The 25,937-nt window shown below is 39.3% G+C and overlaps 2 protein-coding genes across 11 annotated transcripts in view; one reads left to right on the top strand and one right to left on the bottom strand.

Annotated features, from left to right (window-relative positions):
- Positions 1 to 11,734, top strand: part of LOC140601489 (tetratricopeptide repeat protein 39B-like) — a 55,529-nt gene extending 43,795 nt beyond the window's left edge. The window contains exons 4-6 of one of the 4 annotated variants that reach the window (XM_072770467.1): positions 6,080 to 6,468; positions 10,509 to 10,619; positions 11,435 to 11,734. The gene's annotated coding sequence lies outside the window, so the exon portion shown is untranslated. Of the gene's footprint in view, positions 1 to 6,079; positions 6,469 to 8,919; positions 9,406 to 10,508; positions 10,620 to 11,434 lie in introns of those variants that run through there. The other 3 variants (XR_012004500.1, XM_072770470.1, XM_072770469.1) reach the window with 3 other exon arrangements.
- DHX57 (DExH-box helicase 57) overlaps positions 1 to 25,937 on the bottom strand; it is a 62,467-nt gene that overhangs the window by 8,314 nt on the left and 28,216 nt on the right. For all 7 annotated transcript variants that reach the window (XR_012004499.1, XM_072770457.1, XM_072770458.1 and 4 more), the window contains 13 exons: positions 25,114 to 25,247; positions 23,390 to 23,444; positions 21,537 to 21,742; positions 18,423 to 18,539; positions 15,350 to 15,446; positions 14,356 to 14,529; positions 13,533 to 13,733; positions 12,031 to 12,307; positions 9,310 to 9,405; positions 9,144 to 9,227; positions 6,227 to 6,361; positions 5,269 to 5,343; positions 3,084 to 3,218 (listed from right to left, as the gene is read on the bottom strand). Coding sequence is in view for 6 of the 7 variants with exons in the window: in XM_072770457.1 (XP_072626558.1) it covers positions 3,084 to 3,218; positions 5,269 to 5,343; positions 6,227 to 6,361; positions 9,144 to 9,227; positions 9,310 to 9,405; positions 12,031 to 12,307; positions 13,533 to 13,733; positions 14,356 to 14,529; positions 15,350 to 15,446; positions 18,423 to 18,539; positions 21,537 to 21,742; positions 23,390 to 23,444; positions 25,114 to 25,247 (1,786 nt within the window). In the remaining variant the exon portion in view is untranslated. The remainder of the gene's footprint in view (positions 1 to 3,083; positions 3,219 to 5,268; positions 5,344 to 6,226; positions 6,362 to 9,143; positions 9,228 to 9,309; positions 9,406 to 12,030; positions 12,308 to 13,532; positions 13,734 to 14,355; positions 14,530 to 15,349; positions 15,447 to 18,422; positions 18,540 to 21,536; positions 21,743 to 23,389; positions 23,445 to 25,113; positions 25,248 to 25,937) is intronic.

Here is a 25,937-nt window from a genome sequence, read left to right as displayed (position 1 = left end):
CTGACAGCCTGAGGGGAACTCCACCCACTCCATGGATTTAAGTACCACCTGTCCATTGACAATTCCCCAAATTATCTCCGGCCTGTACCTTTCCCTTGAGGACAGACTTCTACATGCATCGACCTCAGGAGGTCTTACTTTGGATATTTAATAATCATCTCAAACTCACGTTCAAAAGGAATTCTTGATTTTCCCCAACTTACAGTATTCCCCTCCTGCTCAGTAAGTGATATTCCTGTTCACCTAGCTGCTCACGTCCCAAACTGAGAAACTTTTCTCAACTGTTCTTTCCCCTCATGCTGTCGAAATGATCACTAGGTCCTGTCAGTTCTATTTTCAAAATACATAATGAACGGACATATTCCCTGCAATGTGACAGCTACCACCTTAGCTCAGAGCATCACTGCCTCCCACAGACCACTGCCACAGCCTCCTAAGCACCTGCTTGGCTTCTGTTTTACACCTTCAGTCTCTTTCCCACCTAGCAGCCACGGTTACCTTTTATTTATTTATTTTTAAAACTATTTTATTTATTTATTTGACAAAGACAGAGAGAACATAAGCAGGGGGAACAGTAGGCAGAGGAAGAAGCAGGCTCCCCACTGTACAGGGAGCCCAAAGTGGGGCTCTATCCTAGGACCCAGAGATCATGACCTGAGCCGAAGGCAGACACTTAACCCACTGAGCCACCCAGATACCCCTGCAATGATCTTTTAAAAACATAAATCCAATTAGGCTCAAAACCTTCCAGTGACTTCCTAAGAATAAAATCTCAGATCTATGGCCCACACAGTCCCACACAACCTGACCCTGCCCACTTGTCCTGACACATCTGCTCCTCTGGCACCTCATCATCCCATTCCACCTCTCCCAACCACTGGTCTGCATCTCCGGAAGCACACCAATATGCTTCTGTCTCATGGTCTTTGCACTTATTTCCTCTGCTGGAATGCTCTCTCCCTAGAGATCTTCATGGCTCGCCCTGTACTTTATTTAGGATCTGCTCAGTTGTTTTCTCCTCAGCGAGTTCTTCCCCGACCACATTTGGCAAAATGGCCTATCTCTTATCACTCTCAATCTCTTATTCTGTTTTATTTTCCTTGATTGCATTTGTCACTAACCTGAGATGATGTGTTTACTTATTTCTTTCCTGTCTTGCTCAGCAGAACTTAAGCTCCCTGAGGGCAGAGACCCTGTCTGTCTAGTTCATCCACTGTCCTCCATGGATCAGAGTAGTGCCTGGCACAGAGAAACTGCTAGGAGATACTGAATAATTTGGAATCATTGCATGAATGTCATGGTAAACTCAGAAGAGGAGGTAGAACTAACTGTGACCGCTGGCTCCTAAGTACGTATGTAGCTGAAAGACCAGATGGCCATCTGGTCCTCAAAGTCTTCTGGGCTGAGGAGACCCTTTTCGTGCTTGGCTGACACGTTACTCGGTAGTTCCAGGGGTTGGCCAGCCCTCACACTTCAAATTCTCTTCCTCCATCCCCCTGTCCTCTCTTTCTCCATCTCCCCTCAAAGTTTTATTGAGTGTCTGCTTTTAGGGAGGCGCCCTGCTACATGTCAAGAACATAAAAATGAAAAACATACAATTCCTGTCTTTAGAAATTTCATCCTTCCATGAAGATGATGTACCACAAACCATGAAATAACATGGTAAGCACAACTGTGGATAAAATGCACACCTGATGGTGGACCAAGAAACAAAGCAACTTTGAGGGAGAGTTGTTCAAATGGAAGCTCAAATTAGAGGAGCCTGCTGGGAATGAGAATGTATTCCAGGTTCCAAGAAAGCATGTTACATGTCATGGCACACAGAATGATCAAGGGAGGAGCAGTGGGAGACATGGTAAAAGAGGGGCCTGGCCTGAAAAGTCATGGGAGAGTTTGCAGGAGACTCCATATATGAAGAGTTTCAAGCAAGGGGATGACGTGACCCAATGTATGTTTTGTAAAGTTAATTCTGGCAGCAGTACTGTAAAAGGCTGGAGAGAAAGGACCAGAAGTCAGATCATTATAGCACTTTAGAGAAGAGACAGATGTTGGGGTTTGAACTGAGGAAGGGACAGTGGGAAGAAGAGGAACAAGCACATCTGAGAGTGTCAGAAGGCGGAACTGCTGGGACCTGGTGTCCACAAGGACTGGGGTAAAGAGAAAAGTGGCAGGGTCTCTATGAACGCAGGGTTCTAGTTTGGGTGGTGCTGTTCACCAAGACGGAATACAAGAAGAAAAGAATGAAGTGGAAAATAAGGAATTTGAATCTTCATTATCTGGCTGATGATTTCTGGCAGGAGACTCAGAAAAAGCCCAGGCCCAGAGAGAGAGGAGCAGGGGCTCAGTGACAGCACACAGGCGGCAGTGAGAATCACAGAGCTATGCTCTGATGGTTCAGGAAGAATAAGTGCACTACAGTGAGAAATGAGAACTCAGGACAGAACCGCTATTTCAGAGCAAAGGAAGAGAAACTCCTAAAAGAGGTGTCAGGGGATGATCAGAGAAAGGGAAGAAAGTGGCATTTCAGGAGCAAAACCACATGAAAGAGAGTTTCAAGAGGACAGGAGGTTAGCGGTGTCAGATACTACACAAGAGTCAAGTCTGATGAGGACCAGGGGGTGTTCACTGGGTAGGACACCAAGGAGGTGATGCATAGCTGGTGGTGAGTTCAATGGAGCGCTGGGAAAAGCCTCAGCAGCAGGCCTGGCCTCGGGAGAAAGCAACGAGGAAGTGCCATCAGTAAGCACAGGTCATTCCCTTTTAAGGCACAGATTTAGTGATCTCATTACATCCTTCTTTTTTTTTTTTACATCCTGACTTCTTAAATCCCCACTGCAAAGAAACATCTGAAAGCAGGTTTGAACATTTTTTTTGGTATCCAGTAGAATTTTCTTGAAATGGAAATAGTCTTTCCCCAAACTGCCCAATTTCTAGTCTGTTCATACTTATTCAACCTCCCCCCAAGACAGTGGTGCTGCTGGGGATGGCGAAGGATAGAAGGAGGTATGGCTCACTTGAAGGGACTATGCTGCTCCCCACAAGACCTGCCGTATGTAAATAGAGGTGTCTCCCACCATTCCTACCTGGTAGTTCACTGAGGAAGGGTGAATGTGCACATATCCATCATTCTTGGTGACAAACTTCAACTCATCTGATTTTGGTTGCATTCTGACTGCTCCAGTACTGGTCTTCTGAAATTTCCCTTCTGGGCTTTTCACCTAAACAGGTTTTTGGAAAAAAATATAATAATAAATTTATGTATGTATGCATGTATTTATTTATTTCTATGACCAGAAGCATCCCTTGGCACGAAACCAGTCTTGTCTGAATGCTTTGGCTGTTTCTTCCCTGCTTCCTTTTGAAGGTAGTATAAGCATACTTTCCCCCTTTTATTTCTTTTTTCTGACCACCAAGAAGTGTGGATGTAGGTGCAGTAGCCCTGGGAGACTCTACGGCACACCAGCCATATGGGGGTAGATGGATGTTGCTAACTCGAGGTCTGAAACCGATTCTCAGCTGCATCTAGCTGGCAGCAGTGGAGGACGAATCTGCTACTTTTGGAAGTAATCCTACTTTTCCAAATGCCTTTCTTTCCAAATGAGGGGGAAAAAATGAATAAACACATTATCTCATTTAAAAAGAAAAATTTTAGGGACGTACCTGGGTGGCTCAGCGGTTGAGCGCCTGCCTTCGGCCCAGGGCAAGATCCTAGAGTCCCGGGATCGAGTCCCACATGGGGCTCCATGCTTCTCCCTCTTCCTATGTCTCTGCCTCTCTCTCTCTCTCTCTCTCTCTCATGAATAAATAAACTAAAAATCTTTAAAAAAATTTATATGCACATACACATATATATGAATTATATATATATGTATGTTTTGCAAAAATAATACATGTTTACTATAGAAAATAATATATTAGGAAAAAATAAGAAAATAAAGATATCTTATAATCACATGATTAAGAGAGAACTTAATTGTATCTGATAAATATTTTCATTTTTGGTGTTAGATTTGTTTTTATACAGAAACAAAGAAAACTATAAACATAAATAAAAGTACACAGGTATTGAAATTAACATAGGATCATTTTCTATAATCTTTTTAAACTTAATATTTTGAGAACATTTTTCCATGTTAAATATTTTCTTAAAACATAATTCTAAATGGCTATATGGTATCTAGTTGTAAGGATCTATAATCATTTAATAAATTCCCTATTATTGGTACTTTTGATTGTTTGCAATTACAAACAGAGCTAGAATGAACATTCTTCTAGCTGTAGCTTTATGCATACATGCAATTAGTTCTTAATAAGTCCTCAGCAATGAAATTTAGAAAGGGTATATCAATTTACACTCCCACTAACAGTAAGAATGTTCATTGTGGGGGGCTTCTGATAGCAGTAGTATTACAATTTTTAAAAACTTGTGGTACATCATAATCACCCAAAGCCCATAGTTTACCTTTAGGTTCACTCTTGGTGGTGTATATTCTATGGGTTTGGGCAAATGTATAATGACATGTATCCATTACAATGGTATCATGCAGAGTATTTTCATTGCCTTAAAATTTTTTTATTTATTCTCCCCAATCCTTTGGGGTTACTTTGTCTCCATGCTTTTGCTCCAAATGATTTTTTAAAATAAATTTCAAACGGTTTGAAAAGTATTCAAGTACCGAACAGAAAATGTGCCAGAAATTCATCAGATGTCAACTGAGCATTTAACAAAATGATAAACGAGAAACAAGTTTGTACTCTGACAAATTCAGTCTTTCTAAGTTTGACAAGGGCTGGGAAATTAAAACTCAGGTACAACAGCAATGTACAGATAGGATTTTCCAGAAGGTTGGCCACAGGTGGTCCCACGGCAGAGCCCTAGCTTGTTTGATTTTGTTCTTATCTAACTGTAGTCCAGAGCAGAGGCCATAAGGGAAACTGTGGTAGAATCAAGCTTCTATCTAACATAGAAGGCTAGTTATGCACAAACTACTGACAGGGTCACATTTATGTACATTTAAATTTCTGGAATGTCGTAATCTGTCAGAAGGATTAAAAAGGCACTTCATTTTATACAATAAATGTATTCTTGAATGATGTATCGAACAGATTTGGGGAATTGAAGGATTGGAAATGTGTACAAAGTTTAAAAGGCTCTGTGTTTATTTGCATGCATCTCTTTAAGACAATTAATTTGTATGTCTTAACTTATGTCCCCTGGCTACAAATCAAACAAGAAGTGGTAGGACCCAGGAAAAAATGTTTTGTTACCTGCACCACATTTGGATAAAGAGCAGCACACAGCATTGCTGATATCAGCTTGGGATTCTCAGCATTTGAGTTTGCCTATGAGAGAAAGCAAGCATTGATCTTATAAGTAATGTGGCTACTTCTGTCTGTACCCTAGAATTTATCATTAGATTACATATGATTTCTTTCTTAAAACAAAACTAAAATACCTAATTTCTATGTTTTTGCTAGAGAAATTCTTTCCTTCTAAGTAAAAAATAAGTCTACTGGACCATATGCACACAGGACCCACTCCAAGAAGCCCCAGTAACTCTGGGTCTCTGCAAAGCAATTACAAAGCCAGTGTTTCTAAGGATCAGTAGACAGAGATTCTGGTTCATGAGATGTTCATCATCTGCAGAAAGTACTAAATGCACTGAGAACAGAGTGACATCAGGTTCATCTTGAAGAAGCGTTCTTCCCACGGTCATATAGAAGAACTATCCTTGGTTGGAAAAAGGCTGGTGTGATTTAAGAAGACATTCTTGAAACATCTATTTCACCTCTTATAGGCTTATCAAGAACCAGTGCGGGGATGCCGGGAGGGTGCAGTTGGTTAAGTAGCTTGGTTTCAGCTCAGGTCATCATTTCAGGGTTGTGAGATCAAGCCCTGCATCAGGCTCTGTGCTCAGCAAGGAGTTTGCTTGAGTTCCTCTATCCCTCTCCCTCTGCCTCTCCTGCTTATGCTTACTCTCTTTCTCTCTCTTTCAAAGAAAGAACGAACGAATGAACAAACTGGTATGAAATTAAAAAAAAAATGTAGCAATTAACAGAAAAACCCTTCTGTTTTTAGGAGTGTTACCTGACACTTTGTGGAAAGAAAATCAAGAATGCCACTAAGCCCACTATTCAGAGGGCTTAGGTGAAGAATTAAGGGAGTTCATATATGGTTCATGCACCAATTGAAGAGAAATAAAAGAACTAACTACGCATTCTTTACCTCTTCTCCTGTGGCGTCCAAGATACCATCTCCTCCTTGGGCCCTCTTCTCGATTTCCCTTGCTCTGAGTCCTTCCTTTACAAAGCCTATATCTGATAACAGTTCAGTGAATTGTCGTTTGAGGCTGGCCATCTCCTGAAAGAAACAGAAAAAATCTTTAAGCCCGGGCATCAGCAAATTGAAGATGCGTGCAGTGTTTACTTCAGTGGATAATAGTGAGGCTCACACAGGTCATCACACAGGTATGAAGATTATCTTGTCTGGTCATTTCCAGAAGGGCAATTTTTACTTAGATGAATTGGCAGACAGAGTGAAAGAGCTACCCAGAAATTCACCAATTTCAGAAAACCCAAGGATCATTTAACTCAAAAATCACATTTTTTCTTTCTTTTTTTTTTTTTTAAAGATTTTATTTATTTATTCATGAGAGACACACACAGAGAGAGAGGCAGAGACACAGGCAGAGGGAGACCCCGACATGGGACTCGATCCTGGGTCTCCAGGATCACACCCTGGGCCGAAGGTGGCGCTAAACTGCTGAGCCACCCGGGCTGCCCCCAAAATCACATTTTCAAAAACACATTGGATTTGGGGTAGGTCTGACTTTCCTGGCAGTTCTTAGGACAGCAGAACAGTTTATTTTGGGTCTCCAGCTCAAGGCACTGCAACATCACCTCACTTGCATTTCTGAGCAGATCCTCTTGGCCCCTTCCTGGAGCCTGGGTTGGTAGTGTTCTCTCTCAATGGATGTGGAATCCCCAGCTCTGAACTTACTTTCTATGACCTAATGATCCTTGGGCTCACATCTTTTCCTAGGAATAAGGATATTACTGAGTGGTTTAGATGCAGACACCCCTTTGTGTAGCCGAGCACAAGTGTGAGAAAGAAAAGAACAGACCTATTTTTCTTCTGCCACTGGTCAAATATAGGCTGTGTATCAGACAACATGGAAGGAGGTAAGGACAGTCAGGGGAACTGAGAGCCAAGCAACACTACTCTGTCTTGATGATAGCTCAACTATTTTCTCGGAATGTCTCAGGTACACGTGGATGACATGGCAAAATATAGCTAGGATTTCTCTATCATGACAAAGTTCTCATTGATATTTTAATAAATCTTAATATCTTTAGTGAGAAGAGGGAACTTGGATGGACCTTCTAGATCACAGCAAAATGTACATACATCATGAAGAAAACGAATACATTTCATAAGAAATGTAATTTGAAAGAAATATCATTTTACACTTAAATATTAATGTCCTGAGGGCATATCTACTACTGCCCCTTACAGATAACATACCCTCCAGACCAGTGGTTCTCAACCTTGGCTGCATACTAGAATCCCTTGGTGCACCCAATGATAACAATGAATCCACCCACAGAGATCTAGATGTAACTGGCCTGGGATGGAACCTAGGCATTTTTCCTTATTATACTGTTAAGCCTCCTCAGGTGAATCTAATATGCAGCCAGGATTGAAAATTATTGCTTTTGATATACTTAGAACAAATGATGCTTCATTGTAGTACACCCCAAGGCATAAGAGAATGAAGGCAAATAGTGAGATGCTTTTGAAGTCTTTTATTTCATTTTAAATAACCAAATTCATTCACTTGTGCATTTCTTCAATGAGTCTTTACTGAGTATCAACTGTGTGCTAAGCACTGTTCCTTGATGCAGTGTTGAACACAACAGTAAGGTCTATGCTCTGAAGGGGCTTCTGGGATACATGGATGGATGGATGGATGGATGGATGGATAGATAGATAAATGTTAGTGGGAAGCACTAAGGACATTAATTTTGTGTTCTACTCCAAGACATCTTTTATTTTTAAAACAAATTTCAAGCATTTATTTATTTGAGAGAAATGACAGAGATAGCGAGAGAGAATACGAGTGAAGAGGAGAAGGAGACACAGACTCTCTGCTGAGCAGAGAGACCCACATGGGGCTCAATCCCAGGAACCTGAGATCATGACCCAAGCCAAAAGCAGATCTTAACTGACTGAGCCACCCAGGTGCCCCGAGACATCTTTTTTTTTTTTTTTTTTTAAGATTTTATTTATTTACTCATGAGAGACACAGACCGCGCACGTGCAAGAGAGGCAGAGACACAGGCAGAGGGAGAAGCAGGCTCCATGCAGGGAACCTGACATGGGACTCGATCCTGGGTCTCCAGGATCACAACCTGGGCCGAAGGCAGTGCTAAACCGCTGAGCCACCCGGGCTGCCCTGGGACATCTTTTAATAGGAAAATAAAGTCCTTTCCCTTCCCCAGGCTCAAAATCTTTGAGCAAAACAATGCTTTAAAAAGATGTGTACCACCACTATTCTGGCTTCCATACCACTTTGGAAAGGTGCCTAAAACACTGTCATAAGAGAGCACAGAGCCCTCTCACTCACACAGAAGTGGACATAAGAAAAATTAACAAAATCTGGTTCAGTACTCGTTCTCTGGTTTTGTGGAGAAGGTAAGGAGTTTGGGGATGGTGATAGACTGCTCTGAGAATATGATGAGAGCCATGGTCCCTGTCTCCAAAATAAAGCACATATGTTTAAACATATGATTTTGCATACAAATTTGGGGTTTATGGATCCAGGTTAAGAATGTCTGGTATAATTACTAAAAAACGGACTTCCAGTAAGCTGTAATTTTCACAGTGTCTGTATTCTCTGATCCTTCACACAAACACAGATTCACTGAAAAGAGGAAAAATGGATCAGTTGAAAGGTTCAGCACAGAAGGCCTCGGAGGATATAAAACAGGAGTCTGTTTTACAGAGCTGGTAAAGCCAACCATATTCCAGAAATGACATTTTTAATGTCAAGGCAGGACAAGCGAGACAAAGTTGCAACACCCTCTTCTGTGTGGCTACAACAGAAAATGAATGAAAACAAACTGCCATGGGCACAACTCACCTGAAGAACTCTTCCAGACAAGAAGTTTTGTCTGCAGTAATTGTAACTTGCACGCATTCCTTCTTTCATACTTAGCTGCCACCCCTACATTTTAAGAAAATAAAAGTGAACTTACTCTGTCGTTAGTGCCAATTCTAGTAATACATCTCAGTTATTATATACTTACCTTATATGCTCGTAGAAGGGCCAGATAGTCACTGTTTGCAAATGCAAATTCTAGCTTTTTCTGGTTAGCTTCCTCTTTTTTATCCCAGGGAGACACCTAAATGAGGAAAACCAGGTTTGAAGGGCACATTCATTTAACCTGAGGTTTCTTTCTTTTTTCTTCAAGATTTTAAGTAATCTCTATACCCAGTGTGGGGCTCGAACTTAACAACCCCGAGATCAAGAGTTGCATGCTCCACCAACTGAGCCAGCCAGGTGCCCCATGATTTTTGATAATAATGCCAAGACCATTCAATGGTGAAAGAATAGTCTTTTCAACAAATGGTACTGGGACAAATGAATCGTTATATGCAGAAGAATGAAGTGGACTCTTACTCATGCCAATTTGCAAAAATTAACTCAAATACACCAAAGACCATAATGTAAGAGCTAAAACTATAAAACTCTTCTGGGGCACCTGGGTGGCTCAGTCGGTTAAGTGTCTGACTTTTGATTTCAGCTCATGTCATGATCTCTGGGTTGTGAGATCAATCCCCATCTTGGGCTCTGTGCTGAGCCTGAAAGTCTGCTTAAGATTCTCCCTCTCCCTCTGCCCCACCAAATAAAAATAAAGCTATAAAACTTAGAAAACCACATAGGGATAAATGGGATAAATCTTCATAACTGGATCTGGCAATGGATTTTTTTTCTTTTTTTTTATTGAGGATTTTATTTACTTACTTAGAGAGAGAGGGAAGGAGCATGTGCGCATGTACACACATGTTAGCAGGGGCAGTGGCAGGCAGAAGGAGAGGGAGAAGTAGACTCCCAGCTGAGCAGGGATTCCCATGAGGGTCTGAATTCCAGAACCCAGGGATCATGACCTGAGCTGAAGGCAGACAACCCAGAGAGCCTCCCAGGCACCCCGGGATTTTTTTTTTTTCTTTTTTAGTGTAGTTGACACACGTTACATTAGTTTCAGGTATACAACACAGTGATTTGACAAGTCAATAATTTATACATTATGCCAATGCTCTCCACAAGTGTAGCTATCATCTGTCAATGGACAACACTATTACAATATGGTTAACTATACTCCTTCTGCTTGCCTTTTATTCCCATGACTTATTCATTCTATAACTGGAAGCCTGTATCTTCCACTCCCCTTCAGCCATTTTGGTAATGGATTCTTTTTATTTTATTTATTTATTTATTTTTTAGGATTCTAAACTACGACAATGGAAGGTCGAAGAACAAAAAAGGGGATAAACTGGACTTCATCAAAATTAAAAACTTTTGTGTTTCAAAGGAAATATCAAGAAAGTGAAAAAGGTAACCCACAGAATAGGAAAAAATATTTGCAGATCTTATTTCTCATAAGGGACCAGAATAAACAACTCTTACAAATCAATAATAAAAGGATGAATAACCCAATTTTAAAAATGGGCAAAGGATCTGAATTTCTTGAAAGAAGATACACAAATGGCAAATAAGCAAATGAAAAGATGTTTATTATCATTAGCCATTAGGGAAACACAAATCGAAACTACAAATTCACAACCCCTAAGATGATTATAATAAAAAAATCAGATAATAACAAGTGTTGGTGAAGATAGGGAGAAATTGCAATCCTAATAAAATCCTGGTAGAATGTAATGTGAGGCTACTCTGAAAAAAAAACCTGGAAATTCCTCAGAAAGTTAAATAGAGAGTTAACATTTGATCCAATAATTTTATTCCTAGGTATATACTTAAGATAAATGAAAACCTACATCTACATAAAAATTTGTACATGAACATTCGTAGGCAAAGATGGGAACAATCCCAATGTCCATCCAGTGCTGAATGGATAAACAAAATGTGGTAGGAACGTCCATACAAAGGAATATTATTTGGCAAAGGAATGAAGTACCGATTATGCTATAACACAGATGCACCTTAAAAGCATTATGCTAAGTGAAGAAGCCGTCACCAAAGACCATATGTTATATTATTTCATTAATATGTAATGTATGGAAGAGGTAAATCTATGAAGACAGAGCAAATTGGTGGTTATCTAGGGCTGTGGTGGATGAGGGATTAGAGGGCGGAAGGGGTGTGACTGCTAAGGGGTTTCTTTTTTTAAAAAGATTTTATTTATTTGACAGAGAGAGAGAGAGAAAGCGCGCGCACAAGCAGGGAGAGCAGCAGAGGGAGAGGAAGAAGCAGATTCCCCGCTGAGCAGGGAGCCCGATGTGGGGCTTGATCCCAAGATCCTGGGATCAGGATCTGAGTCGAAGGCAGATGCTTAACCAACTGAGTCACCCAGGCACCCCTGCTAAGGGGTTTCTTTATGAGGTAATAAAAATGTTTTAGACTTGACAATGGCGAGGACCACATAAACTAAAAATTACTCAATGTACAATTTAAGTGGGCAAATTATATTTCAATAAAACTGTTTAAAAACAGTGGTCCACTTTTTGCTTGCCTTCATTTTCTGATTTTTCTTTAATGAGCAAGGATGTAGCAGATACAATAAAAAGCACATTTAGGTTATTTTGATAAGATGGATCTTTAGTTCTTAATCTTTATTTGAGGTATGAATTTGAGGATCAGACAAAAGTTATAGACATTGTGACCTAAGAATTCCCATATATCATCCTCACAAGAAAATGTGGGGGCGGAGGTCTCACATAACCCTGAAGCCCCCATGGTCCCCTTAGAGACCTATGGACTCCAGTTTAGATGAATGTTGTTTACTTACAAAAGGAGACTTAAAAGCCAAACTGGCAGCAATGGTGAGGGCAGGATCCAGACAGCGGAAGATAGACCCAAACAGCATCAGTTTGCCGATTCTCACATCCACGGGCAGAGAGGCCAAGTGATACCCTAGGGGGGTCAGCTTTTCATCTGGAGTTAATGCTCCTAAGTCTCGTAATCGTATTTTTGAGGCGCGGAGAGAGTCAGTGTGCGGCGGCTCAATGAGCCGAGAAAACACAGACTGGAGATTGTGAGTGCTAAACATCTCTAAAATTTTAATTCTACAAAAAGAAAACAAAATAATAATTTGGCCATTTTATTTCTGGAGAGATGACACAGAGGAGTAAGCTTCTTTCTTGAAAGAAAATAGTTGATAATTTCCCAGACATATATGCTTTCATAAGCCAGACAATCCTAGTTTAAATACATCTTTTTTTCTTTTTCTTTTTTTTGGTGGGGGGAGGCGGGCAGAGAGAGAAGGAGAGAGTGAATCCTAAGCAGACTCTGAGCTGAGTGCAGAGCCCGATGGAGGGTTTGATCTCCTCACCCCAAGATCTTGACTCTGAGCTGAAATCAAGAGTTGGACGCCCAACTGACTGACTGAGCCACTCAGGTGTCCCTGAGGTGTTTTTAAACCATATGTGCTATGTAATTACATTTTCCCCTCTCTCATCTTCCCTCATGGATCATTCAACTTCCAAAGCTTTCTTAAATCCCCTAGTTCCTCTCATTTGCACTGTTACTACCTTAGATCAAGGCATCTGCTCGCCCAACTTCTCAAGACCTGACTGTGGACACTTAAAAGCAGGGCCTAGGTCTTGTATCCTATGTATCTCTAGTGCTTAGCTCAACCCTGGCAAATGGAAGGCTTTCAAAACATACCCACTGGATAAAAAGAGAGCTATAACATCTTTGTACAAGGAACTTTTTTTGCTTTGGGCTATTATTTTATGAGCATACTCCCTCCAAGTAGTGAATGGGTCATAGGGCATGGATAGTGTGAGTTCTAACATCACACCACCTGCATTTTCAGAAAGGCTGAACCAAAGGTTCCCTGGCTTCAATAACACTGAGTTCCATCATTCGTTCATTAAACCCTATTTTATGATATTTGTTCTTGTTTGTCAGATAAATAATGGTGTTTTTCAAGTTGTTTCTGTTTAGCTGGCTCTGATAATGAGGCTGTAGATTTTCTACCTTTGATGATTTAATATTGGTGTTGCTCCTAGCAGAAATTTCTTGAGAAGTCAGATTACTTTCCTGAGTTACAAATGTACTCTTAAGTTCTATTTTAGGGCCATTTTTTGCAATGTAAGAGATCTTCCTGTGCAGACCATGAAAACGAATGGTAAAGGCAACACTGAAGAGCTCTTTCTTTGCAAATGAATGAGTTCATCCATGTTCACTCTTAGCAAAATGTCTTCTACTAAGAAAAAGAAAACACAGAACTTAGGGTGAGAAACATGAAGACCTTCCAGAAGCCAGAACACAAAGATCCAGATGTACCTCAGACACAGCTGTTCTAATGGCACTCTTTGTATTTCTGGTAGCTGCTGCTTTAAAAGCTGGTGATTGAAGTGATGACTGGTGAATAAGTGGAAGCAGACCCCAGAGGCAACACGGCCTGCTCGACCTTTTCTTTGCAGAGCATTGGCTTGAGAGACAAAAGTATCCTCTAGGCTCTCCATCCCTTTGCTGGCATCATATCTACAGAGAAAAAGAAAATGTAAAAAGGAGTTATTTTTTAAAAACATGGCTAAGACCCTACTTTGCATGGAGAGAATAGAAGAACTACCCTGCTTCCACAGAAGAACCCAGTGTCCTCTGTGTTCTGGGATAGTTTAGTCCCTGGTAGGAGCACACAGTGCTGATTTATGTGGTGTCAAATGTTGGTGGACTACATACAGTTCCTTTATGCAACCTTTATTTTTATTTTTTTTTTGTATTTATTTTGACAAGTAAAAATCGTATATATTTAAGCTATACAATGTGATGTTTTGATATATGTGTACACCATGAAATGGTTACCATAATCAAACTAATTAACACATCCATCACCACCTATATCACCTCTTTTTCATTCAAGCACATGTAAAGCATATGAAAGAAAGGAAAAATAATTACTTTCAAGATAAAAACCTTAAACTTTGCATCTCTATTTGACTTTAAGACTATGGTCCTGGTATAGAATCACTCATATATACTCACATAGTTTTCATAAAACATTTTTTCAAATGGCAATCCATGCAGCTCAGTAGCATTAATAATTAACACGTCACTCTAAGTAAGCCATCTTTAGCCCTTCTCTTACATTGCCAAAAGAGAATACCTCTTTTCTTTCATTTTCCCAGAATCGATGACATAGACAACATCGTCGATGGTTATGGATGTCTCAGCAATGTTGGTGGAAATTATAATCTTAGTAACACCCACAGGGGGTTTTACAAACACAGCCTGCTGCTCTTCACTGGATAAAGATGAATGAAGTGGGTGAACCACACATCTGAAAGGAAATAAAAAGCACATTTAGTGTTCTAGCACAAAAGGCTGAAATTGGATTAATGATGGGTGAATTTCTACTAAAATTAACAACAGGACTCCAAGCATCAGCAGCTTCTCTATAACCTGCCCTCAGGGTCCAGCTCTTCCAAATGGGAAGGTTCCTTCTGAGCCTTACAAAACATTTATTCAGTTCTATGAATTAAAAATCTTGCACTGACTGGGGAAAAACTGGAGTGTAACTTAGTAGTAAATAATCAAGAGGACTAGATAGTTGATATTCTATAAACGAACAAGCCTAGAGCACATTAACCAGTAGAGAATTATTTTTCCTCTATCTTTAAATCCAGAGAACAAGAGGCAGAGACAGTCATGTATGCTAAGAAACTTAATTCTTGTATTTCTAGGGAGTGTTCATTTCTTCAGTATTTAATATGAAAACTTAGATTGAAAGTTTGATATGAAAACACATGTCTTGCTACTGGAAAAGAAACTGTTACAAATAACTTTCTCAAATGGCAGCATTTCTTTGTTGTTACTTACACTGGCTTCTCCCATCCCCTGTACATGGCAACTGAAATTATATGCAATTTTGCTGAGTCACTACGCTAAGTAAAGAGAAATATTTTTATTTAATGGAATGGGAATGACTGATTCCCTGGAACAAATAGGTTTGTCTGCTTCCAGCTGGCATAACCAAACGTATTCTTGAGGAGTGACACCAGGGTCTAAAGAGGGTGATGGCTGTCAGAGACTGTTCTGGTTATTCATCTTTGCATATAACTGCAACAGACAATTAAGGATAGGGAAAGCAATTAACTTACCGATGACTGCGTCTGTTGTTGAAAAGAGAATTAGATTGTAGCTGTTCATATAGCATTTTGATTTCTGCTAGTCCCGGTAAAAATACGAGTATAGCACCTGGGTACATAAAAAGAATCAATGTGATAGATGCAAAAAAAAGAAAAACTAATATGGACTACAGAGCTATTTTAAATTTTAAAAATGTAATAAACTGAGATTTTTTTCACTGTCAGTTTCTGTTGTAAAGTCCCCAAGGATTTAATGGATAACAGTATTTTTCATACATTTTCTGACTTAGCTCCAAAATGAATGGGGCATAATTATCTTTCTACAAGAGGAAAAACTTAAGTGTAGAAAAATATAATACCTTAAGTTATACAACAATCATTAGCAAAACTCTTTAAACATATTTCTTCAGTGCACTGAATAATTGTGGAATATTTCAGTGCCAAGAGGGGGCACTCAACAAGAGTCACCTTCTTTTGTGCTTTATTCAGAGAGGAGATTGATGCCCCTCCTTTAATCCCACAAATATTTATTGGGTGCCTATGTCAGCCCTGTGCTAGATACAACGGCATATAAATATTTTATTTTATTTTATTTTATTATGATAGTCACACAGAGAGAGAGAAAGAGGCAGAGACACAGGCAGAGGGAGAAGCAGGCTCCATGCACCGGGAGCCCAATGTGGGATTCGATCCCGGCTCTCCAGGATCACGCCCTGGGCCAAAGGCAGGCGCCAAACCGCTGCGCCACCCAGGGATCCCTACAACGGCATATAAACCAAAGATCTGCCCACAAGGAACTCAGGACCTATTCTTTATCACCATTATTCTCCCCACTAAGTAAATAGGGAAACTAATGCTTTTATACTATAAAGTGTTGAAACCAATCCTCAAAGATACCTTTTGCACCCTTCAGAGTTCCATTTTTGTAATAATTTAGTTTCCTTATTTACTTAGTGGGGATTTTTTTTAAAAGACATTATGAATTTATTTGAGACAGAGAAAGAGAGAATGAACAGGAGGGACAGAGGGAGAGGGAGAGAGAATTTCAAGCAGACTCCGTGCTGAGCACAGAGCCTGATGTGGAACTGTATGTCACAACCCTTGCATCACAACCTGAGCCAAAACCAAGTCAGTTGCTTAACTGACTGTGCCACCGAGACACTCCATAAATAAATGAACTTAAAAAGAGTGGTAAAATAATCTATATGGATGGGGAAATTTTTTTGGTCTATATTTCTCTGTGCCTCCTGATCTGTTCTGCCCTCACAGCTTGGTGACCTGTATTTGAGATAACTTTTTTTAATAAAGTAAGCTCTACATCCAATATGGAGCTTGAACTCACAACCCCAATGTCAAAAGTCACATGCTCTGCCAACTGAACCAGCCAGGCGTCCCTGTATCAGGGTTATCATTAACATCCACAAACATATCAGAGTCCCCAGAGTCCCCTCACTACAGTTACTCTGCTGTGAATTCAGGTAACTTTCTAACAGTTCTTTTTGTCTGCTATGCCTGTGTTTTTCAACAATCATCTTTTCCTTTGGGATGAACAAGACATTCAGCCCAGTGATAACGCATTAGCCAACACCAACTATTTGCCAAAAGATAACAAATAAGGCACTTTAATCCTTTCATGTGGCTCATGATGGTAACAAATAAGGCACTTCAATCCTTTCATGTGGTAATAATTACCATAATAATTACTAAATTATTAAATTTATTATTAAAGTCTAAGCAGAGGAGGGCAGCCATTCCCACTTTCTAAAGCACTGTGTACAGTGAGCACATGACGTAACTGTTTGATCAACTTATGGTCACCCAACAATGGCTGCATCTATTCATGCACATGACCAATTTTTACTCTGTACCTAAATATTCCAGATGTAATCCCAGAGTCTGAATAACACAGTGGTGTATGATAAATCCTTATTCTTAAGGAGTTCACATTCTATTGAAGGAAACTGTCAGCAAGCAGACCTATAATTCTGGATATAATGAAGTGCTAGAATGAAAATGAAGATCATTTTTGGATATCATAATAGCTTAAGGAGTAGAGGGCGGTGGGAAAACAAGGTGGTCAGAGAAGACTTCTCTGAAGAGAAGATATCTGACAGAAACCTGAATGATGGGAAGGATTCAGTTATGAGGAGACTTGGGAGATAAGGGGCTGCAAATGAGGTTAAGAAGGCCACTGGGATAGGAAGTCAGTGAGTAAGGGGAAAGTAGTGATTGCTCTGGGTCATACTAGTAGTAGTAGCAACAGTGATCATAGCAATAATGACGATGTATGTTATGATTATAATGTTACCATTAGAGATGGTATTTACTGGGCATTAACTATATGTCTGGTACTGTGCTAAGTGCTTTACATATGGTCTCTTTTTTTCTTTTTCTTTTTTTTTTTTTAAAGATTTTATTATTAAGCAATCTCTATGCCCAACATGGGGCTTGAACTCACAACCCAGAGATCAAGAATCACATGCTCTGCTGACTGAGCCAGCCAGGTACCCCCTACATATGGTTTCTCTTAATCTTAAAAATAGCTGAATGTCAGAGGAATTATGACTGTCTTCATTTCACAAACAAGGAAACTGAGGCAGAGCAAGGATAAAGACTTTATCCAAGGCTACACAGTTCCCAAATAGCAGAGCTGGAAGTTTATCAGACTCCAAAGCCTGTTCTCTTAACCCCCTGCCCTGTGACCTCCATATGCAGAGTCTTCATGGGATTCAACACTCATTACCAGATTCTCATTTAGCCTGGGACTGAGGGTTTAATATATGGAGTACCCAGATCTTCTTTTTAGCTTTCCTCCTTTTGGACTTTGTATTGTTAATATCTTTTTGCTCAGTGGGAACAAGAGAATGGCAAGCAAAAAGGAGTCGGTGAACCTCAAAAAGTAAAAGGTAAAATTTCCTCCTGAAAAGCCTCATAAGCAATTTTACACACAACTAGGTGTGAAAAAGTGAGGGTGGGAGCAAGGGATCCAGGAAGGGAGGTCGGCCCCACAGTACCCACTGTCTCAGTAAGCGAGCTGCCTTCTTTTTTGCCATGTTACACACAAATGAAGACAACAAGTGGTTACCTGGAGGGTAGGAGTGCTTTCCATCTACAATCCACTCTAACAAGGCCTCTATTAATTCGAGATTAACCTTTTCAAAATCCATGATGGACATTGTTTTGATGACTGATTTGCTAACTCCTGAAAGAAAGGTAAAAATCAGAAGGATAATTATCCTTGTTAAAGCAATGATGCCTGTGAACTAGGTGAATCTCTTCATTTAATAACACAGATGTTCACATTTACTCACCGAAATGAATTGTTTTCTTTCAGTCTCTCAGAAAATACGTTCTTACTAGGAGCACTTTTTGCTTGAACAATGACTTAAAGAATAGGCACCTGACCCTGCTGAAAAGGACCAGATTGGCGACTTTTTCCTTTCTTCCTTCCTCTCTTTTATCTATCACTCATTTATTGACAATTTAAATCTTAGAAACAAAATTCAAGTCAAATACAGTTTAGAAACCCTTTCCAGATTCATCAAGTCATGAGTCAGATCAGATAGAAGTCCAGGTAACAGTGATTCAAGGAATAAAAGGACAAAGACCACAGCTTTCACCAACATCCTCACGACAGTGACTCTTCACCTTTAAGTTCCTTTGAGAAAATGGCAAAAGTTCTGGATCTTCCCTGAAAAATACATATGATTTTAATGGCTTCACCATGAACCCCTGAAATCTAGTCATAGACTTTTAGGTAAGGGTCTCCAGTCTCCTCCTAATTTATCTAGGACTAGTGAAAGACAGAGTTCTTTGGGTTGTACTTTAAGCCTGAGCTCTTTTAAAAATAAATAGCTTATTCCTGGGGAGACTAACTCTCCAAAGACCACTGGCCTTTCTTTTTGGGTCTTCTTAATAGCCTATCACCCTAAATATAGTCTAACTGGAACAAAATAGTTGCAGGCGATATTAAGGAAGGGAAGCTTCCTATATTATGCTGAAAAGTTTGAAGAGTGGCAAAAGCAGTTTCTAAACAATGTTGTTCTGGCAGTATGAATCTGATACTGGTCAAACATGAAAGAAAGGAAGATACAAGCTACATAAATATGGATGTGTCTAGGTGTGGAAGGCAGAGAAGGAATAATTTTTATATGTCAAGATTCCAAAAAGCAAACTTTACAAAAAGGAGAAAGAATTAGCTAACAGAAAAAAAGAGAAGTGAAAATAATTTTTAAAAAATTTTAGTTTGACAGTTTTTGCTAAACAATCATATACTTAAAAGGACTGATTATGATTATTTAACTAGAAAAGTTTTAAAAATTGAGCTCAGAAACATGTAATTTTCTGAAAAGTCAGGGAGCCTTGACATCAACTAGACCTGGTCTTTTGTTATACGGAAAGGGAGAAGCTAAGCGGTCAGCCCACTATCACGCAGAGCCAGGTTTCTTGACCCCAAATCTTCCATCCTCTTCCTTCAGAAAGGAGTTCTCAGAAGTGCTTTTTGAACTTGGTAAACTGTGTACTTGAAATTAGAAAGGTCTGGCTTAATCCAGTCATAATTTTTATTTATTTACTTTTAAAAGATTTTATTTATTTATTTTAGAGAGAGAGAGAGAGCGTGAATGGGAGGAGGGGCAGAGGGAGAATCTCAAGCAGACTCCACGCTGACCATGGAGCCCTTTGTGAACCTCTAGCTCACAACCCTGAGATCATTACCTGAGCTGAAATCAAAAGCTGGATGCTTAACCCACTGAGCCACCTAGTCATCCCATCCAGTCATAATTGTTAAAGAAAATTCTGAAATTTCAAAGGAGAAATCAAGGGGGTTTTCCTGTAACAGAATTTAATAGAATAAACAAATGGGAATTATCAGCTGGTATGACGTATTGAAAGAACACAAACTTTTTGACTCAGACATATTCGGATTAGAATTACAAATGTGCACTGACTAGCTGGGCCTTGTGTTGGGAATTTGTATTATCTCATTTAATTCCCTAAACAACACCATTTTATGGTTAGGGAAACTGAGGTACAGAGAGGAAAGAAGGATCAACACTGTTTCTGTGGTTTTCTTTTCTTTCTTTTTTTAAGATTTTATTTATGTATTCATGAGAGACACAGAGAGAGTGGCCAAGACATAGGCAGAGAGAGAAGCAGGCTCCATGCAGGGAGGCTGACATGGAACTTGATCCCGGGTCTCCAGGACCACACACTGGGCTGAAGACAGCGCTAAACTGCTGAGCCACCTGGGCTGCCCTGGCCCAAACTCTTAAAAGAAAAATACAGGCTGGGGAGTTTTTTTCAGATTAAAAGAAACGAAAAACACATAACAATGAATGCAATATGTAATTGTGGACTGGATTCTGAACCAGAAAAAAATAGAAGTAAAGAATATTTTTTTAGATAATTGGCAAAGTTAGAATATTGGATATGGATTAAATAATAGTATTATATCAGTTAAATATCTTCATTTTGATTATATCCTGTGCTTATGCTTTTAAGAAATATAATTAAAGGGGCAGCCCGGGTGGCTCAGCGGTTTAGTGCCACCTTCAGTCCAGGTCCTGATCCTGGAGACCAGGGATTGAGTCCCATGTCGGGCTCCCTGCCTGGAGCCTGATTCTCCCTCTGCCTGTGTCTCTGCCTCTCTCTCTCTCTGTGTCTCTCATGAATAAATAAATAAAATCTTAAAAAAAAAAAAGAAAAGAAATATAATTAAAATATTAGGAATTAAGGGACATCATATCTGCAACTTATTCAAAAGGTTCATGAAAGAAATATATACATGCACACAGAGCAAATGATAAAGCAAATGAAACAAAATATTAATAATTGGTGAACTGGGGGTAAAGGATATAGGAGAGTTCATTGTATAGTCCTGCCCACTTTAATTTTGAATTTACAATCGTATCAAAATAAGAAGTCATAAAATACTCAAGAATATATTTATATTTCACTATCCCATTTTCCTATAATACATCTTCTATAATCACAAAAAAAGCCTACTGGTAACTATAGTAACAATTATACCTAAAACGTGTTGGAATTGCTACTTTTCTAAGTTTAAAGTTGTTCTGATGAATTATGACAATATATATGAAACAAGAGCTACGTTTTTCTTCCTCTGGATCACCTGGGGGTGGGGGGGAACTGGTTGCCTTTCAGCATAACTGTAATATTCCCCCAGGGAACGCATTACCTTTATAGCGGGCCAGGAGCTGCTTAAAATCTAACTGTTGATCTGGCACTGCATCTTTGACAGAGTCCTGGTGCTGGAGGTGAAGAGAGAGCCTCAGGTCTTCTTCTACTTCTTCAAATGCGGTTCTGCTGCGCCTTGCTTTTAGCTTCTCCTTTGTCATCTGCTTCATGGAGCGCATATATGGGCTTCCGTCTTGTAACACATACCTGAGGAAGGAAGACAAAGGAATGGTTCTGTGTGTACCTGAGTCTGATGGTGAGAAATGAAAATTTTCACCTATTTATATGCTCATTCACCAGAATGCTACTCTGTTTCTGCCCAATTCATGTGCTACTCTTCCACCAGTCTGCTAGCTGTGCCCTATTTCTGATAGGGAACACACTGGAATGCTTTTGGTTCTGTTTCAAGATAATTCTGGAGGCAGTGAGTCTGAGTTTGAAAGTGAGAGAATAAAAAAAAAAAAAAAAGAAAGTGAGAGAATAAAGACAGGTAAACTAGTTGAAAGATTAATTTCCCCAGAGATTCACATTCAATAGAAATGGGATGGGGCCCAGAGAATAACAATTTTAATAAGCTCCCTGTGTATGCTTATTGCACACCAAAGTTTGAGAGCCACTGTTTCTGGGTTTTTAGCTTGAGAATACTGCATGATTAAATCAATAGAGAATTAGGAGTGGGGCTTATTAGAAAGGGAAGGAGCAGGGAGGAGAAAAATTCTGAATTGAATTCAGGTGCCAGATATCAAGGAGCTCAGAGGTCAGGAACAAGGATAATGATCTGGGAATTCTTGGCACAGAGGTAACATTTGAAATCACATGAGTCTAACAGAGGTATGAAAAAGTTTAACAGTGAGAAGAAGTAGTGCAAGGATAAAACCATGGGGAATCTTCAAGGTCAAAGAATGGGAAGAGAAATCAGGGCTTTCAAAGGAGAGAAATATATTTGTATCCAATGGAAATGACCTTCTCTATCCAGTACTGAAATTACAGACATCTTAACACTATACTGCAAGCTCCCTGAGACTTGTAGAATGATAATAGCTAACATTTATAAAGCATTTGCTATGCACCAAGCACAGTTCTAGACACTGGCAGCTATTACCTCCAAGAATTAATAAATAAATCCTCATAACAACCCTGTGAAGCAGCTATTAGTAATATGATCACTCTACCTATGATGAAACTGAGTCACAGAGAGATTAAACTACTTATCAATGTTACAGTTAGTAAGTAGAAGGATTTTTAAAAATCATTTATTTATTTTACATAATCTCTACACCCAACATGCTTGAACTCACAACCCTAAGATCAAGAGTTGCATGTTCCTCCAAGTAAGCCAGCTAGGTGCCCCTACTAAGTATAGGGATTTAAATACTGGCAGTCTATCTGCAGAATTGGTTTTTTTTTTTTTCTTATTAAATTGTCCATGTATTTTGTCCTTCATCATTTTTTAAATAGATTCTGTTCTTCAGAGCAGTTTTAGGATCACAGCAATATCGAGCAGAAGTTAGAGAGATTTCTCAATACCCCCTGTTCCCCACATATGCATAGTCTCCCTCATTATCAATATCCCCCACCAGAGTGGTGTAATTGTTATAACTGATGAACCTACAAGGTACATCATGATCACCCAAAGCCTATAGTTTACATTAGGGTTCCAGTCAGTACTAACAATATACAATATTGTCTGTGAATTGCAAATATTGTATAATATTTGCTGAAAAGGGAAAATAAAATACTCAAACAGAGAATTAGAAGAAAAACTAACATATCTATTAAAATGCTGGCCCAGTGAAGTAAAATAATAATTGTGTTCAAAGTCTTTCACCAAACCTTCGTTAATGTCTTCCTTACCTTGTCACAGCAATTGCATCTTCCAGAAAAAATTGATCAACAGGAAATGTACGACCTAGAAGAACAAAAAAATAAACGAGAAAAGCCTCAGTTTCAACTATCTTGAAATAAATAGTTTGTATATGTAAAAATAACTTGTATGTGTAAAATTCTCTTAAAACAAAGCTTGGCACAATAAGGGGCTGTTTGTTCTGTGGTCTTAAAAATATCAAAAAAGAAAGAAAGAAAGCTTTTGATGATAAAACTAATTAGAAAGGATAGATTCCAGCTCATAAAAAACTCCAGGAGTGCATAGGTGAAGAGATGCTCATTTGGTAATAAGACTTTTTTTTAACCTCTTTTTTTAAAACCAGTTACACTTTTCCCACCCTCCCCCTTTCCTCCCTCTAACCAACAACTAGAAGAAATAATATCATTATCCTCAAAATTATCCCCAAATTTGGGACACCTGGGTGGCTCAGCAGTTGAGTGCCTGCCTTCGGCCCAGGGCATGATCTTGGAGTCCTGGGATTGGGTCCCACATCAGGCTGCATGTAGCCTGCTGCTTCTTCTTTTTTTTTTTTTTTGTAGTCTGCTTCTCTATCTGCCTATGTCTCTGCCTCTCTGAACAAATAAATAAAATCTTAAAAAAAAAAAAAAATGGGGGGATCCCTGGGTGGCGCAGCGGTTTGGCGCCTGCCTTTGGCCCAGGGCGCGATCCTGGAGACCCGGGATCGAATCCCACGTCGGGCTCCCGGTGCATGGAGCCTGCTTCTCCCTCTGCCTGTGTCTCTCTGCCTCTCTCTCTCTCTCTCTCTGTGACTATCATGAATAAATAAATAAAATCTTTAAAAAAAAAAAAAATGGGACGCCTGGGTGACTCAGCAGTTGAGCATCTGCCTTCAGTTCAGGGCATGATCCCGGGATCTGGGATCGAGTCCCGCATCGAGCTCCTTGCAGGGAGCCTGCTTCTCCCTCTGCCTATGTCTCTACCTGTCTCTTTCTGTGTCTTACATGAATAAATAAATTTTAAAAATCTTAAAAAAAAGTTATCCCCAAATTCTTCCTTTGGCAATCAACTGCAAAAGGATAAAGCAAAGCCCATAGTGATAAATCAATCCCACAATGAGACTGAAACACCAAAAGACACAGACTATTCAATTTTACTTTCTCTCAGAGTAGGCCAACATCCAGAAAGTTAGCAGATTCTAGCAATGAATCAACATGCTATACAGATACAACTTCCCTCTTTGTGACATTTTACCATTATTAGCTTACATTTTGATGTTAAACACAATGGAATCCTAGAAATCCTATTAGCCTAGACTTTTTAAAAAAGCACATATAAGGCAGCCCCGACGGCACAGCGGTTTAGTGCCGCCTGCAGCTCGGAGTGTGATGCTGGGGGCCCAGGATGGAGTCCTGCGTCGGGCTCCTTGCATGGAGCCTGCTTCTCCCTCTGCCTGTGTCTCTGCCTCTCTCTCTCTCTCTGTCTCTCATGAATAAATAAATAAAATCTTTAAAAAAATAAATAAATAAAAAGCACATATAAAACTGAAATCTCTTAGCAAATGGATATGTTACTTCTTTGTTAATTTTGTTATTTGGTCATAATTTTGTTATAAGTGAATCACTCTTCTAGAAAATAAGTATTAATACCTGTTATTTTATATCTCAAATGAACTTCAAAAATAATTATACTTGCTTATTAGAACAGTGCATATTTAAGGATGCATTTTAATCACCTGGTATAGTAATAACTGGGCAGGAACTGAAATATTCTGAAAAGAGTTCAGCATTTAAAGTTGCGCTCATTAGAATAACTTGAAGATTTGGTCTCTGCAACACAATGTCCTTCAAAACTAGTAGCAAGAAGTCACTAAAGGAAATAAAAGAAACACCTAAAGATCAAACAAATTCAATACATAAAAATGAATTAAATTCATTCAAAAATGAATTTTGGTGAATTTTAAGCATGGAATGTGTAAGATCTATGTGAAAAAAACTACAAATCTCACAGAAAGATGTGTCATGATCCTAGATGTGAACTTAAAATTATAAAGATACCCCCTGCAATAAACTAAAATCCGTGTAGTACCAATCAAAATACCAATAGGATCTATCATTGCCTTTGATAATTCTACTTCTTGATATCTACATGTACATAATGAAGAATATACAAGGATTTTCATGATTGCATTGTTTATAATAGTATAACAATGGAAACTACTTAAATATCCATCAACCAAGAAGTCATTAACTACAGTAAAATCACCCATTCTGTGGAATAACATGAGGCAGATAAAAGGAATAAGGTAGAGCTTTGATACTGATATGAAAACATCTCTAAGACATAGTGAAAAAAACCCAAGTTGTAGAATAATATGCGCCATAGAAAAGCAATATCCTTGCCTCAGCATCCCCTTTGTACTCTATTCTCAATAGAACAGACCAACAATTCTATTCAATGTAAATCTTACTGTGCCACTCTTCTCACAATCCTCTGATGACTTATTAAAGTCCTCACTAACAAGTTAGGTCCTACATGACATGATCTGCATCACCACCG

Source organism: Canis lupus, chromosome 12 (assembly GCF_048164855.1).
Source record: "Canis lupus baileyi chromosome 12, mCanLup2.hap1, whole genome shotgun sequence".
Taxonomy (NCBI): domain Eukaryota; kingdom Metazoa; phylum Chordata; class Mammalia; order Carnivora; family Canidae; genus Canis; species Canis lupus.
The sequence above is the reverse complement of the archived record's forward strand: the minus strand, read 5'-3'. Positions and strand labels throughout refer to the sequence as shown.